This window comes from Brachypodium distachyon, chromosome 3 (assembly GCF_000005505.3).
Source record: "Brachypodium distachyon strain Bd21 chromosome 3, Brachypodium_distachyon_v3.0, whole genome shotgun sequence".
NCBI classification, from domain to species: Eukaryota; Viridiplantae; Streptophyta; class Magnoliopsida; order Poales; family Poaceae; genus Brachypodium; species Brachypodium distachyon.
Window position 1 is genome coordinate 12949911 of NC_016133.3, and position 16032 is coordinate 12965942.

At 44.2% G+C, this 16032-nt stretch overlaps 3 protein-coding genes and 1 long non-coding RNA gene across 8 annotated transcripts; 2 read left to right on the top strand and 2 right to left on the bottom strand.

Annotated features, from left to right (window-relative positions):
• Nucleotides 1-87: 87 nt before the first annotated feature.
• LOC100829210 lies at nt 88-939 on the bottom strand. The gene is made up of 2 exons (XR_001407001.2): nt 666-939; nt 88-519 (listed from the first exon to the last, which is right to left on the bottom strand). It is a non-coding gene; the product is annotated as an uncharacterized LOC100829210 (long non-coding RNA).
• Nucleotides 940-1017: 78 nt separating this feature from the next.
• Nucleotides 1018-2124, top strand: LOC112272045. The gene is made up of 3 exons (XM_024462577.1): nt 1018-1153; nt 1248-1440; nt 1526-2124. The coding sequence occupies exons 1-3, from the start codon at nt 1032-1034 to the stop codon at nt 1664-1666; spliced, it is 456 nt and encodes a 151-aa protein (XP_024318345.1). The 5' UTR covers nt 1018-1031; the 3' UTR covers nt 1667-2124.
• Nucleotides 1780-7766, bottom strand: LOC106865448. 5 transcript variants are annotated; one of them, XM_024462575.1, is made up of 5 exons: nt 7500-7766; nt 6751-7284; nt 6554-6639; nt 6338-6417; nt 1780-4052 (listed from the first exon to the last, which is right to left on the bottom strand). In XM_024462575.1, exon 5 carries the CDS (start codon nt 3674-3676, stop codon nt 1817-1819), a length of 1860 nt encoding a protein of 619 aa, XP_024318343.1. In that variant the 5' UTR covers nt 3677-4052; nt 6338-6417; nt 6554-6639; nt 6751-7284; nt 7500-7766; the 3' UTR covers nt 1780-1816. The 5 variants fall into 5 exon arrangements, with proteins under 5 accessions (XP_024318343.1, XP_014756579.1, XP_014756580.1 ...); XM_014901093.2 differs by having other exon boundaries at nt 6751-6956; nt 7124-7766; XM_014901094.2 differs by having other exon boundaries at nt 6751-6992; nt 7124-7766.
• Nucleotides 7767-11129: 3363 nt separating this feature from the next.
• On the top strand, nt 11130-13381 carry LOC112271634. Its single transcript, XM_024461357.1, has 3 exons — nt 11130-11232; nt 11348-11419; nt 11768-13381. Exons 1-3 carry the CDS (start codon nt 11130-11132, stop codon nt 12838-12840), a joined length of 1248 nt encoding a protein of 415 aa, XP_024317125.1. The 3' UTR covers nt 12841-13381.
• The last annotated feature ends 2651 nt before the right edge of the window (nt 13382-16032 follow it).

Below are 16032 nucleotides of genomic sequence, written 5' to 3' on the forward strand. Positions count from 1 at the left end.
ATTATTGACTCAAATTTGCCCAAATATGAATGTATCTATTTTTAAAAAGCGTCTAGATACATGTAACATTTTGACAACAATTTAGAATTGGAGGGAGTAGTAACATAAATAAAAAAACGTCATAAAACACACACAACATAGTACGTTAACTTGTTCAAACAGAATACAATCATCAATTCCATACATAATTAACAGGAAGTCGTTCACCCCACAAATCACACACCACTACTAGGTTCTTGTGTGCACAATCAGACCTAGCTTCTTATTTCAAATACTCCTACATAGCAAGCAAACTCGGATTGAGTTGGAACATTAACAACGGCATTCGCACTGGCCAGGCACTGGTCCGGTGAACAGATGGATAATACAAGCAAGTAGCAGCTCCAAGCCACATAAAAACAGACACGCCAATATATATTATTTGGAAATATGCAGCGATAAGTAATTAATCAAACATTGTGATGCCACCAATCTGGTAGGCAGCCAACTGATGTAGCAACCATGCATTTTAGAGGTCACCTGGAGATGACAAACAGAAAACAAAATGGTAGAATTTGGTTAGTAGAGTTGTAAAGCAACAAATAGTGTGTAACTAAGATGTTCATCCAAATAGATAAGAGTAGATCTGAACTTATACTGAACAAGCAGAGGAGAGACATTCCGACCTGACAAGAGAACCTCTGGGAAACGGCCTTCTTGCAGCATATCCAAAAACACACAAACACAAATGAGCAAACACACCAACTTATAGTATTGCAAACACACGGTGCTAAAACAGTCACATCAACTTCCTGTTGGTAGCAGCAAACTGAATCATGTAGTAACCTTGCATCCTCTAGGTTACCTAAAAATAACAAAAAAAAGGAGAATCAAACAAGAAAAAGAAGTTGATCAGTAGCTCAATATAAAGCAATGTTTTTTGAAGTAACAATATAAAGCAATGTCATTCATACAGCTATAGATACTTGGCACTTGAGACATATATATGCATACCTTAGAAGCGATCCTCTCGGTATGGTCTTCTTGTAGTAATGCGAATCTCGCAGGCTGAAGAGGTCGCGGCTCGCCTCCAACCCATCCCAATGGAGTTTGTCCCACCAGTCCTTCTCACAGTCCACCACAGCCGGCGACTTATCATGTGCACGACCAACGTGTATGGCCGGCAGCTGCCTCAGACTCCAGCAGCCCCTGAGCTTGATATTTTCCAGCACTGGTGCTGACATGTTGGTTTCACATATGTCCTGCAGCATGGGGAGCTCGTGGAGATGGATGTTCCGGAGACTCGGGAACTCTATGTTGGTTGCAAGACCTCCTTCATATGTATTTCCCTGGGAAGATCTGTTTGAGCTCACCACAATATGTGATGTGGATGGTTTCCAAGCTAGCCAAGGTGCGAAAAGACCAGGGGAGTACAAAAGTGATCCTGGGGCAGGAGTGCAGGTATATATACCGTAACTTTGAAAAGGCAGCAGGTGCAGTCTCTGTCCCATATGTGCTAAAACTGAGACATCTGCTCCAAATGCAGTGGGCTGCAAAGAGGTGGGACGCCCAAAATGTCTCTATGCTCTTGAAGGAGTTTGTTGACAGGAACCTATTATCAACAAGAAAGGCACTACGCAGCTTGGAGCACCACTCGATACGGCACCATCTGAGATTTGTGAACTGACTTTCATATTCAGCTTCAAGGTTAGCAGCGGTGATGGAGGAGTTGCTGTGCACATGAAAGGACTGAGCACTATCCATCAAGGAAGCCATAATTTCACGACCACTTTTTAATTCCCAATTGCAGCCTCCATTCGCAAATTCAATGTGACGCTCAAGAGGGTAGAAGCTGAGTGCGAGCTTCCATCAATCCATCTTCACCATTATCCTCTTCAACAACCTTGTCTAGTACATCCACATAGGGGGATGATGATCCTACTACTGAGAGAAGATCGGATGCATCACTAGAACTAATTCTTGTTTCCTTGGTTTCTGGAAGTTTTCTATCACTCACGGTAGATGAGAGGTGTAAATGGAAATTATTACCGAGCACACCAAAACCTCGAAGGAACCTAGCATCTGTAGCCACAACTTGTACAAAATCCTTCTGCGAGGAATGAGATCTGTGACAGTCACCATCCATCAACCTTCCATCCCTCCCTCTGGTGTCAACAGACAACAATTTTAGCGGTGGATTTCTTGCATCAAGCCATTGCACCCTGTACAGCTTTTCACAACCAATCAGAAAGAGCCGCTGAAGTTTCTTCACTTGCATAACTTCGAGGTCGAGTGCTTCAATTGCTGTCTCAGAGAGGTCCAGCTCCTCCAGGTTAGGCAATCCCCTGAAGAATACACTCTTCAGTCGTGCACAACCTTCTAGAGAGATCTTAGAAACTTTTGGAAGTTCTTGATTATCATGAGCAGAAGGGCGCACTTTCATTTCTGGTATCTGCAGTGAACTCATCCACCTAGATGCTGGTCCAAATCCATCAAAACTGCATGACTCCAATGATGCGGAAACGGTGTCAGGTTCAACATGTTGCAACCCATTACATCCGTCAAGAATAAGAACCTTCAGTCCACTTGCCGCTGACAGGTTTGGCAAAACTTCCATGTCACTGTTTCCAGATAAGTCAAGAAGCTCCAGCTTTGGCATGCCCATGAATGAGTCTGGAACTACTGCCGTGAAGAAAGTAGAAGAACGAATCATTCGGAGCCTCTGAAGATTACACAACCTTGTCAAATCAAGTGTGTTGATTCCCCAAACAGACCTTCCAGCTACTGCATCCATCAGATTTAGCTCCCTGAGTTCAATCATCAACACCATCTTCAGTGGGGATAAGATCCAGTCCCAACATGTACGACGAATGTCCAACACCCATAGCCTTTTTAGAAATGCCCATTCTGTATCTTGCTTGTCATCTCCTTTACCCATAAACACAGCATCTTCATCTCTGCAACTGTCTATGAAAATAAACCTTAGGTTGCTGCAGCAGATAAAAGGCGGGGATGCAAAACTGAAAGTGCACAAAGAGAGTCTCAATACATGCAGGTTAATGGATTGTTCAAACAATTGTGTTGGCAGTGCTGCCGGAGGATCAGATTTTCCCAATATCAAGAAATATGATGTCGTCTCCTTGGGTATGGCCTGAATATTTTGTATCTTTACATTCTTTGATGCGATTGAAATCCATTGGCTCTTCTTTTGTTGTTGATCCAAAAACCTGTCAAACCACTTGCCATGGTTTTGTTTTGTTGGAAGATACTCCAGTCGAAACGCCCCATTAAGTCGGTCACCAATCTCCCAAGCTCTATCTCCAGATATGATCCCATCACACACCCAATAGTTAGAAGCATGGCTGTCTTGATCATAGTCATTGGAGTTGTCATGGTCATAATGCAGGAGCAACAGATAGAGCCAACAATCGGTAATTACAGTTGGGTCGATATCATGGCTAAATTGGGCAGCCTCCCGTTGCACAAAATTTGATAGGTCCTTGTTCTTCCAAGGACGTGCAGAAAGGAAAAGATGAGCACTTTTCACTTTGTCTGTGATTGTAGGATCAAGCCGAAACCTTCCCCGGAATGTCCATAGTACTTTGTTCTTCCAATCAAGTACAGGGACACCAGATGCACCTAAATCAATCTCATGGTCACTTCCATTGTGGAAAATCATCAAACACTTACGGTCCATTAGGGTTTGAAAAATGAGCTCCGCAATATACGGTATCTCAGATCTAGATCTTTTATCTAGCCCGTTGAAATCATCAGCCTCATCCTGTTTATCAAACAGCCATTGCCATTGGGTCAAGCTTTATCTCCTCTGCGATTCTCCTCTGCAGTCCTCTCCTGCTTTCCCACAATGAGCAATCCACATGGATAATTATGTCAAACTTGGATCTTACAGACCTTACTGATTCTGCTATGGTGGCAAGAACAGCAGATGCACCAACTCCATGCCAGCCATCAAAGTAAATAATATTTTCCACACCCTGATAATAACGTTTATTAGTATTACAATACTCAAGTATCAGATCCGCAGCTTCTTGAATGCTATCATTCGTGATCACCTGCAGCAAAATAACTCGGTTCAGTGTGGGTGATACAAATTCCAAATGCTTGATACAGAAGCGTGTGAAACCATAAGGAAAACACTTCTATTCCTAACGGGTATTCTGTTGACAAATGTACACAATTTGGGTGATCAAACCATGGACCAAATTAAAGGGCTGTGGTTATGTTGCCACACCCAAGATATAGCTGAACGACATCTGTTATTTTCCCATGCCATAATACCCAGTTACAAAATATCATGCATATTTTGACTGCACAAGCTCAAGCTTTGACTAACAATTAAGCCAATAATATATGGGTTCTGTGAAGCAAAATTGATACCATAGGATTCACGTTCAGAAGTACTTTCTTACCATGCTATAGTTGTCATTTTGTAAGCATTAACAAAGTATTGTGCAAACAAATTGAGGTCAAGGCTTAAACTTGGACAATTAAATGAGCTAGTACCGTGGTACACCTACACCTGCACGTATCCATGGTAAATTATATTTAATTCATTTCCAATATGGTAGATTTTACTAGTGTATACTCACTCCAGTTTTAAAAAACATGACGTTTTGGTCAAGCTTATAATTTTTTTACAACCAATACTTTTTTTAATATTTCGATTGGATGCGTGAAAATCAAGTATAGAATTGTCTCAAAAATACTTTCATAATATAATAGTTCTATTGAGTTTCCTGATCACTACTCCCTCCATTTCATAAAACACCTCATATAATGTTTTTCCCATTGGTTCCCTTGTATAGCTCATTTCTCATTGATTCCCGCTCCCGTCTAATAATTGTCCACACTCATTTACTCATAAATCAACTTGGTTGGCCAGACACAAGAAACGAGAGCTCATCTTAGTTAAAATGCACAGATTTATGTGAGTTGTTTTATGGAATGGAGGGAGTATAGTGTACTGAAAATTGATGATCAAAGTTACGTTTTGGAGACCGTGTCAAATGTCCAAAACATCAATTTTTGAAAGACTGGAGGGAGTATCAATTCTACCCAAGCTTCATTTCAATGTTTTGACTAAATTAGTGGCAGCAATAAGGAAAGCACTCGCAGCCATACCCATAGTGTGCCATTGATTTCTTCAATCACCGATCTCTTTAAGTAAGACAAATAACCAACAGATTACCATTCCCACTAGCTGAACGACAACAGCTTTAGTATTCCCACTCACCGCCTACAAATTTGTTCTATGCTACAGTTATGCCCTGTTCCACATTAAACTCATTCCACTAATTGGTACATTGAATGGGAAGGCTTGGTGCACGAACCATGCATTTCGATTCATTTTTGGTGAATGGGATGGCTCAGCCTCCACGGGCAAATATCCCTCAATTTTTTATCCCACTATCGAAGATAGAATTGTTCAGATCAAGGAACAAAACATATCATTCATCCCACATGTGTACATGCATCATTTTGTAGAGGCAACCAAACATAATCAGTGAAACCTTGGATACAATATTGCACCGAGTTTTTCTTTTTGTGAGGAATATTGCACCAAGTTCATACCTTGAAAAGGTATAACTTTAGTGCATCTACATTTTAAAATATATTTAGCTCTATACACAATAGTTGCACAAAACCTACAAGGCCCCATGTTAGTTGGCAGATGGAAAAAAAGAGCTAGAAATGTTTCTATGGAAGTGGAAGCCAGAATTATCTTAATCCAATGGACTCTCCAGTAAGACTATATGGTCTACAATTTCTGTAATACAAGGATAAACTAAATGCAAATAGTTAAGTGACTGAAAATTATGTTTGGATTAAAAATTAAATAAATTTTGGGGAAAGTGTATTTGAATATATAAGAACCGAAAATTATGTTTGCACTAAGAATTAAATAAATTTTGGGCTCCGTTTAAGAATAAGAAATACAAAAATCAGATATATGAAATTATTCAAAGCATGCGTAAACTATGTGCTGGGTAATATAATGTTCTTTACATGTTGCAAACCATGGGCATTCAACTAGTAAAAGGTTTCTTTTATACTTGTGAAAAAAGTATTGACCAATTTGGCATGCCTATTCACATTTTCTGCTAGCACGAAATTTAACCAATCAAGCATAGCTGGTTGAGGTAGCTTTGGAACTAAGGTCTACATAACTACAATGACCACCTGATAAGTGCAATATAACCCTATTATAGCACATCGACTTGTTGGTAATCATGGAAGCAATTGAAGTAAACAACATTGACGAAATAGACTCTTTTATCCTCAAAGGATGCTAGATTCATGGCTCCTCGAAGGGTGCTGGTGAGATACAGAGTCGTACCCTATGAATCATGGCGAATCTCTTCAGAGAAGACCAGAAAGTAGCAGCGATGGCAGTAGTAGGATTATCTCGTCTGTTTCCTGCACAACATAATATGTCAATACTTCTTTGACAATGTAACATCATCAGTTCATCACATACGTAAATCTATTGGCAGGACACACTAAGAAACAAACAATGTACTCTCTGAACTAAATACACTGAAACATGCAGTACCTTGTCTTCAAAGAAGACCAGCTACCAGCACAGACGACAGCAAGTCTAAGTGTTAACCCATGATCAGCAATAAGTCGAACAGGTTCCTGGACAGCACGGCATTTCTGTCAGTTATCCGACATTGTGAAACCAACAAGTACCTTCTATCCGATTTTGACAGCATATGCAGATCGAACAAAATGAAATGTTTGCAGTACCTCGGTAATTAGCAGGTGGAAGCAGGCAGGGATGATTCCCAGGAGCCTTGCCGATATGAAACGCTCAGGCTCAGCTATACATGGGTAGGTCTTCAAATGAAATTGATATCCATGTTTCTGAAGGGCGAAGGCTTAAAGAAGTTGCTGCCTCTACGCTTTTGTCATTGGTTTGCCATGTTGCTTCGCTTTTCTTCCCTTTCCTTTGCCTAGAGCCAAGCAGGAATCACATACTTTGCTTGTGTCTCCAGGCAACATTAGCGGGAACAAATGTCATATTTACTGATTCCGGAGGCAAATATTGAAAGATTCGTAAAGAAAAAGTGTGGAATTAAAGGGCACAAGGCTAGCTGTTGGGAATAAATAACATCTTTACCTCACCGGCGTACACTTATCTCGGCGTGCTTCCTCGTTAACCAGTTCTGCCACGAGAAGCTCTGGATTCAGCACCGACAGGGCTTCCATTTACATCGTCGCCTTGATGAACACTAAAGCAGCAAGAAGTGACGACACCGAGAAGGAAGAATCCAACCAAATCTGCAGCAACAATTCTCGAACAAATAATACTCCCTCCGTCCAAGAAAAGATGTCTCAAGTTTGACCAAATTTAAATGCAACTGTACACTGAACCATGTCTAGATACGTTCAAATTTTGACAAACTTCAGACATTTTTTTTGTTGGACGGAGGGAGTAAATAAATCTGCACTAATAACAAGCAAAATCGACAAAAGGAAGAAGAAGAACGACCTACCGGGAGATGCAATTTTCAGGCCGAGCGGCCCTACTTGATGACCTTGGGTTGTCCGTACACTGCCGGACGGAAGCCGATCGAGGGGATTTGACTTTGCCAGCGGCATCGGATCATCCGGCGCCGTTGAAGGGGACGATGGGGAGCTTCATGCGAGTGAGGGTACCCGCCGGCGGGAACGCGGGGCGGCGCTGAGGAGGGATGGAGGGACGCCGCCGGAGGGAGGGCGGGGCGGCGCTGACAACTAAACCTTTTTTTTTAAGGACAACTAAACTTTCTTTTTGGAAGGAATTTTTTTTTTTGGAAGGAGGACAACTAAACTTTACTTCGCTCAAAAAATAAAAGACAGCAAGTGAGGCATACGGGCTGGAAAACTGTTTGGTTATTTTGGAAAAATGTTACTCCCTCAGTCCCAAAATAAGTGTCATGAATTTATATAAAATCTTATACAAATCCAGACAGTTATTTTGGGACGGAGGAAGTAAAAGTTATGTACTCTGTATTATAAATAACTCAGAACTTTAACAATAACACCTCTCTAATGTCTCTCTATTCATAATTCTCGACATGGTATTCAGCTTTTGAGGCACACATAATGCCAAGCCAAGAACATATCCGGTGCACCGTGATCCTCGTGGTGCACCCATGCAGCCAAGGTTGTAAACATCCACTTAATACTCGTAAAAAATATATGAAAATAAATTGAATACATAGGCACAACATTTACCTACCAGAATAAAATGGAGTTAGGAATGATCCCCGATTTCCACAAAAACAAAAACATTTATTTACCGCGTCACAAAATATCATCTCAAAACTCAACAGGTAGCTTGATGGCAAACCCCAAAAAAGGGACAGAAAATGTTACATCCCAACATATTATATTTGTTGTGCCTATGCAAAGGAAAGTTTGAAAAGATAGGAAAATGAGTGGCGATTGGAAATATATGGCAAGTAATGCAGCATCATAAGAAAGCCACTGACCACGTCGGGTCCTCTAGGATCTGTTTGGTTGCTTGTCGGAACGGAACGAACCACCCTTTTGAGGAATATGACCAAAATTACGAATCCACGGGCTCCATGAAATAGACTATAATAGTCAATCCAGTACGGGGTAGAGCCTGGAGACTATAAATCCGTCCGTCGTCACCTCCACTGTCAAGACGTCGTCGCTAAGGATGCACAAAACCTTTTAAGAATGTACTAAATCACTATGCCAGATGTTGATCCGTGATTCCACTCACTTCTTGATGCCAAATTGACAATCACAGGCAAGGAAACCAATGGAGATTGAAACTATGGCGGCTAGAGTTCCTCCGCCTCTCCTTCCGTGCGGCCACAGAGATCTGTTATATGTTGTTGTTATGCTTAATTGAGCGAATACGCAGCTAAACTCACCGGTTACTCTGCTCGCTCCGAAACCAAACATATCCCTAAGGGCATCTCCAAGAGAATCCCCCAAATCCTCTCCATCTGTCCAAATTTGTCCATATAAGGGTTCATGAGCAAAATACACAACCTAATGGAAACCCCCATTTGTCCAAAAGTGGTCCACACCCCCCCATTTCTTTCCCAAATTTGGGGAGAGTATGGGAAGTCCCTATTTATGCAAAACTCATTCAAATCTTGTCCACTTGTCTTCTTGGCCCACATGTCAAAGACTCATGAAGAGATAAATGGGATATTACCATTGGACAACTTGATATTTTGGCCACCCTCATTTGTCCAAAGACCCCTCAAATGGACAAAAGGGGCTCACCATTAGAGATGCCCTAAGGGACCGTGACAGTTGGGCTTGGCGGTTGGGCTCAGTTGCCCTGGCCAACTGATTGGTGCCCATAGATAGCCCAAACTTTGCTGGTATTTTTTTTTCATTTTTCAATTAATTTAGTCGCTGTTTTTTTAATATGTGAATACTAGTCGCCTTAGGATGAGTATGGCATTGAATTATGATAATCAAGCTTTGGGATAATGAGGAGACGTTAGGGAGAAAAGAACGATGGGGAAAAGATAGAGCGTGTTGCAGTCTGCGACTTGAATAGGCCTGGACGAAAAGATTGAAGTTCGACAATCTTATTGAACACTCGCTAATTTCGTTTGTTAAGTACTCGGTTCGTTAACTAAAGAACCAAACCAAACTTTTTTTTCAGATCGTTAAGCTTAACGATCTTAACGAGCAAGCTCGGCGAGCGCTCGTTAAGCTCGTTAGCGAGCTCATCTCGTACCTCACTTGGCTACTGGAACTTATTTCGCTGCTGAAACGGTGATGCTATTTCTTTTTTGTTGTGTTATTTCCAATCTTAATCTTTATAGCCCATTCAGCTTTTGATATATTTTATTTGCTATCAAAATTTATGCCAAGCAAATAACGATCTTAACGAACCGAGCACGCTCGTTAACGATAACGATCTTAACGAACTGAGCTCTTAACGAACCGAGAACGCTCGTTAGCCAGCCCAGACTTGAAACTGGTGATGGTTTGAGAGACGTGGAACGGTGGTATTTTTGGAGTAAATATGAAGCAAATCGAAGGGTGCTTTTTCTCGATGCAAAGGCCCAAAGTTTTTCTCCTTTTCGAAGACAAAGAAGAGAGCCACGAAAGGCAGTACGTAAGTCTTGTTCTAGTGGATGGTCTTTTGATTTATTTTTTTGAGTTTTTTACAATACCCCGGTACTCCAAAAACTTACCTCGGAGTACCAAACATATCTAACCGTTCGTTAGCGAAGGGTAAATTATTCATTTGTGGAGTAATTTGGTCTTTTCCGTCCTATCGCCTCGATCCCTTCGGTACATCCAATCCGATCTCCATCAAGCAGCAGCGCCGATCAACACTTCTATGTGCGCTCGAAATCGTCCCGCCGTCCTTCCAATCGAGGCAGCACCGCCTCCGGCCGTCGCCATGCAATCGATGCGCAGCGCCGTCTCCAGCTGCAACCCAATCGAGGCAGCACGCATGCAGCCGCCGACATTCGCCGCCCCCAACCGCAGACACCCAATTTGAACAGCTGCGTGGCTCCAAGGCACCTATGCTACCGTTTGCGGCTCCCTGGCCGCTCGTGGCCCAAAGCCCTCACGTGATTGAGATTTTTCTTTTATTACAAACCAAAATTCAGTTCAGCACGGAAATTACGATTTTGCCCTTCTACTCGAGGTACTCCGGTGGTTTTGGTCTAGTACTCCGTATGATTAAAGATGGAGTACCAGATAATACGGACCGCTAGATCAGGACAAATAGACGGCTCGTATTAAATCCGGGGTACCGTAAAAGAGCTCTATTTTTTTTCATGTACATAGTCATAGGCCCAGGCCCGGCCCAGCGGATCGAATCCGATTCCGATGAATATGATATCAGTGCTTGCCTTGCATTTGGTTGCGGTGCGGATATGCCACAAGCTACAATTGCATAGGAAGCAAGTTATTCGGTCTAAAATCTTTTCTTGCGGGCGCTTGGAGGCAATTCTCTCCCCGCAGTTTAGACAGAAGCTTCGAATCATTGATTACCTCATCCATCTCAACAATCAACATCCATGCATCCATCCATCAACGCCTACAACACACACACAAACACAGACAACCAATCCACCCCAAATTGAAGGTAGCTAGCAATTGCATGCAATAGCAAGCTTGCCCCCATGTCGGATTCTGAATTCGAGCTGAGCGGCGATAGCTCCGGCACCTATGCTTTCGAGGAGTACAGCAGGGAGAAGCAGTCCTATGGCAGGATGTTATTGCAGCGTTTGAGGAGTAGGGCGGGAAGCTCAGGGCCAAGAAGATGCGGAGGCAGCGCATGGATCAGGAGGAAGGCAGGAGGAAGTTCGCGCATGAGCAGGTCGAGGAAATGATAAGGCAGAGCATGGAGGAGGAATACAGGGCCGAGGAGATGCTAAGGCAGCGGGTGGCGGAGGCCCAGTGGCGGAGCCAGGTGGGTGGCACGGTGGGGCATGCCCGACCCTAAAAATCTAGCCTCATGTATATATGTTTTATATATATTGCATAAAAGCTCAAAAAGACAATCTCTTATAAAAGAAAAATCCAACAAAATCCTACTTGCCCCACCCTAAACTTTTGTTCTAACTCCGCCACTGAGCAGGCCGAGGAGATGCAAAGGCAGCGCATGGCGGAGGAAGACAGGAAGCTCAAGCAGAAGCAGGCCGAGGAGATGTTAAGGCGGCGCATGGCGGAGGAAGACAGGAAGCTCAAGCAGAAGCAAGCCGAGGAGATGCTAAGGCAGCGGATGGCGGAGGAAGACAGGAAGCTCAAGCAGACGCAGGCCGAGGAGATGCTAAGGCAGCGCATGGCGGAGGAAGACAGGAAGCTCAAGCAGAAGCAGGCCGAGGAGATGTTAAGGCGGCGCATGGAGGACGAGAAGAAGCTCAAGGAGGCAGCGACAGCAAGGTTGAGTTCATCGACGACGTCACCAGCTACGTTCTCCGAATCACCCTCCGAGGCTTCCAAAAGGAAGACTTTAGTTTGAACGTGGACGGCGGGGGCAAGCTCAGTGTGCACTCCAAGCTACCGGCCGCCGCCGGCCCAGGCTTCGGTAAGGAATTTCGGCTGCCCTCCGACTCCGACACCAACCCTGATGGCATCGGTGCAAACTTCAACAACATCGAGGGCGTGCTGACGGTCACCGTGCCCAAGGGCGTTTGGATCGAAAATGCCACCAACTACATCCTCCGTATCAACCTTGAAGGCTTTCGGAAGGACGACATGACGGTGCAGATGGATGATGCAGACAACAAGATCTCCGTGCTCGCCCAAGGCCCGATGGACGGTGGCCCACGCTTCTTTAAAGAGTACCCGCTGCCCTCCAAGGCCATCCTCAACGACATTCACGCCAACTTCGAAGCCGGTGTGCTCGCGGTCACCGCTCCCAAACGCCCTGCCGCCCCGACGCAGACCACCATTGAGGAGGAGACTAGGAAGGCGGCCAAGGCCAAGAAACATGGAGAATCAACTCACGACCCATTTGACTCGGATGAAGAAGGAAAGTGGATCGAAAATGCCACCAACTACGTCCTCCGCATCAAGCTCCAAGGCATTTCCAAGGAAGACGTGAGGGTGCAAGGGAATATCAAGGGCGGGATCACGGTGCGTGGCCACTTCCCCGACGGAGGCCCTTGCTTATTCAACGAGTCGTTCCTGTTGCCCTCCACCGCCAGCCTCGCCTGCATGAGTGCCAGCTTCGGTGCCAACATTCTCACGGTCACTGTGCCCAAACGCACTCTCCCCACGCTGTCGCCGACCGCTGTGGAGATCAGGAGGCCCATGGCCAAGCCGCAGACAAAAGGACTGCCAGTTGACTGCACCAAACAGTTGCCCTCCAAAGACGACGCGGAGTAAGGCCCAAGAAAGTGGATGCCTTCAAGAAAGTGCTAGATGAGACCACGAGGAAGGCTCAAAGCAAGGAGCAGGAGGAGGAAGCTAGCAGAAACAAGCAAGAAGTGGCCGTGAGGATCAAGGAAGAAATGATGCCAATAGCGCCTCAGGATCAGGCTACGGCTGGACCACCCAAGGCCAACGAGGTTGATCAAGAGAGCCTCGTAGAGAGGGTGATCGGGCGCTAGTGCTGTCGTTGCTTCAGTAGTCACAAGGTATAGTTGATCGAAAGAAAGCTTAAGACACATCGTGTGAGTTCGTGACAGTTGGAAAGAGCATGTAGCGGGAGAGCTCGAGATGCGAGAAAACCGGTTCACCCAAAAGTTTGAACCGATGATGGAGAAACGTGTGGCTCCTCCTAGCTTAGACATGGATCAAAAGTGGACTGTATTTTCTAATTATTCTAAATTATGTTAGCCAAGTCTTTTATGCAAAACCTCTTGGTCTATGATACCATGTAGGTTTAGTATGCACCAATCAGTTTACCCAAAAATAAAAAATAAAAATTATGAGCAAATATATTTCAACATCCCTTAACTATCTCAGAGAGATAATTCACACGTTCCTTCCAGAGAAGTTAACCGCATTTGACATAAACACGATGTCGTGTTATAACTTTCTTATGCACGAAGAGTTCTGATACATGCTAAAAAAAAGGAAGAAAGTGCCATTGGAAGAGCTCCGCTCCACCTCTAAATTCAACTCGATCCAGTTGTAAACTCTAGATCTATCAAAATGGTTTGGCTGACAAATTAGCTCCAGTCTCCAGATCCAGATTTCGGAGGAATGGCAATAGAAAAGTCTGGAGTACCCTCGTTGCTTCCAGTAATCGAGTACACTAAAGAACACAAAAAATATATACAAAAACGCACATAAAAAGCAGAGGATCCTTCAACGAGCACCCTACACAGCTACCGATCAGAAAACATAACACACAGGTGCAAAAACACTCACCCAGAGGACACCGTGACAGAGGAAGGGGGGCGGCAATCGTCGTAAGCCGTCCAAGGCCACGGTGCACTTCGTGCCAACAAAAAAGAAACTGGGCCCAGATACAGAGGCCCAACAAACGATGAACAAAGAACATAGGGGCCGAAGAACCCCAGTAATTGCGTTCCATGTATTTGTTTGTACCGGTAGCTGCTGCTCCTGTGGTATGAGCAGGCCCAAGTACAAGGCTTGCAGCCCATCATCGAGCCCACCGTATAACCCCAGTATAGAAGGGTAGTTGACAATAATCTCCTCTTGAAATTCGGCTTGCCCTCAAGTCGAGGTGATGTCGAACCGCCTGGGTGGCTGGGTCCCCAGGCGCTTGTATTGCAGAAGCACCGGAATGTAGTTGCACTGCTCTGCTCAAGATAAGCTTGGCGTATCAATGTTATTGCATAAAATGTTTGCCCATAATTGGTCTCACCAGAGCTCTCCATGTGAAGTGACCATGCAATTTTTCCTACAAAACGGCTCAAGAAAATGGTAAACAATAGTTTTAACGTAAAAGTGAAAATTTTAATTCATATTACTCACCAATTAATACCAAAAATGACACCATGGTAAAAATTTCAACTTAAAAATTGGTCAAAAATTTATAATCTTGGTTCAGGACTTGAATTTTGAGGTTTGGACACTTAGGGAACTACTTTCATCACGATTATGCAATTTGCGAAGGATGTACCATAATAATTTTGTGTATTGACTTTTAATTTTTATACCAGATTTATAAATACCCATAAAATGACACCATGCCAAAAATTGTATATTTTTTTACAGTATTTAGTATCATTTCATTTTTTTTCTATTAATTTTGTGTATTTACTTGTACATTTTTTTACAATATTTTAAATAAATCTTTGCCAAAGGCCTTTTGTTTGCCGTGGGCTTTTCTTTCGGCCTACAGCGTATTTGGGCTTTGCCGAAGGTCTCGATGAAAAGCCTTGGGCAAAGCCTCTGGCCTACGGCAAAGATCAGTTTTTCGTTAGTACCTAGAATTTGTCTAGATGCCTAAATATTTATTTTCTACTTTAACATATGTCTGAAAATATTCAAATACGGTAAATCTATTTTCAAAATCCACGAAAATTATATTTGAGTGTCTAATATACTCCCTCCATTCCACAAAACATCTCATATAGATTTGTGCACTTGTACCAAGTCAGTTCTCACTTCTAGTTTCTGGCCACTCATATAGGACTTGTACTAAATGTGAACCGTTATTGGTCAGGTGCGGGAGCCAAGAGAAAAACGAGTTGTTTTGAGGAACAAATAAAAAAACTATGTGAATTGTTTTGTGCAACGGAGTAAGTATATATATTATTGAACTCATTTTTTGTCAAATGTTAAACAAGCCTTTTGATTTTCTTTAAACCCATTGTAAATTTTAAATCTCTGGCGGAGATCCGATCGAGGAATAGTTGGAGATTGGAGAATTGTGGTCAATCTGGAGGAGGCGAATCGTGGAATCGCCTGGGACAGGAGGTCGGGAACGCGGCCGCCGGGCCACCTGCTGGCTCCTAGCTTGGTGGAGCTCAACGCAGCCGACGAGGCGACGAGCTCGTGGCTCGCGCATCGTTAGGAAGTAGCCGGGTCGGGACAGCTGCTCGGGCGGGCGCGCGTGGCTCCATGGTGGCGGAAGCGGCTCCATCCAGAGAGACGTGGCAGAAGAGGCGGCTGGGGGAGCGGCTCGGGTCGAGGGTGGCTGGCAGAGCTGGAGATGGAGGCGGTGGCGGGGAAGAGCTGTGACGAGGGAAGAAGGAATCGGGAGAAAAGAATAGGAACGAACCGATTTGGCAGAATGGTGGTAATTTTGGGCTGCTCCAGGAATTCACGAAATGCTTGCCCCGCGATTTGTACACAAAAATCGTCCAGCTTCGCGGATCTAGCTTGCTGGATTGGGGCCGTTCGGTGCTGCTCCGTGGTAATTTCAGCAACACGCAAAACAAAAACTATGGGGATGGGATGGATGCAGCAAATTTCAGGCCGAATCGGGCGGGGGACGCAACGAGACCTTTGGATTGGATGGCGGGGCCGTGATCCGCCACTGGACGCCGAGGAGATGTCGATTTGCCCAGCGGCATCAACGCCGGCCCCCGGGCACGCGTTGGATCTGACTATGGGCAGCTTCATGCCCGGCGGCGGCAGCCTGAGGAGATGGGGATTGGG

Coding starts and splice junctions, on each gene's coding strand:
- LOC112271634 (XM_024461357.1), top strand. CDS start 11,130: ATGTCGGATTCTGAATTCGAGCTGAGCGGCGATAGCTCCGGCACCTAT. Junction 11,233..11,347: donor TGGCAGGATGTTATTGCAGC/GTTTGAGGAGTA, acceptor ATGATAAGGCAG/AGCATGGAGGAGGAATACAG. Junction 11,420..11,767: donor AGGCCCAGTGGCGGAGCCAG/GTGGGTGGCACG, acceptor AAGCAGACGCAG/GCCGAGGAGATGCTAAGGCA.
- LOC106865448 (XM_024462575.1), bottom strand. CDS start 3,676: ATGGACCGTAAGTGTTTGATGATTTTCCACAATGGAAGTGACCATGAG.
- LOC112272045 (XM_024462577.1), top strand. CDS start 1,032: ATGCGAATCTCGCAGGCTGAAGAGGTCGCGGCTCGCCTCCAACCCATC. Junction 1,154..1,247: donor ATCATGTGCACGACCAACGT/GTATGGCCGGCA, acceptor TATGTCCTGCAG/CATGGGGAGCTCGTGGAGAT. Junction 1,441..1,525: donor ATCCTGGGGCAGGAGTGCAG/GTATATATACCG, acceptor CTCCAAATGCAG/TGGGCTGCAAAGAGGTGGGA.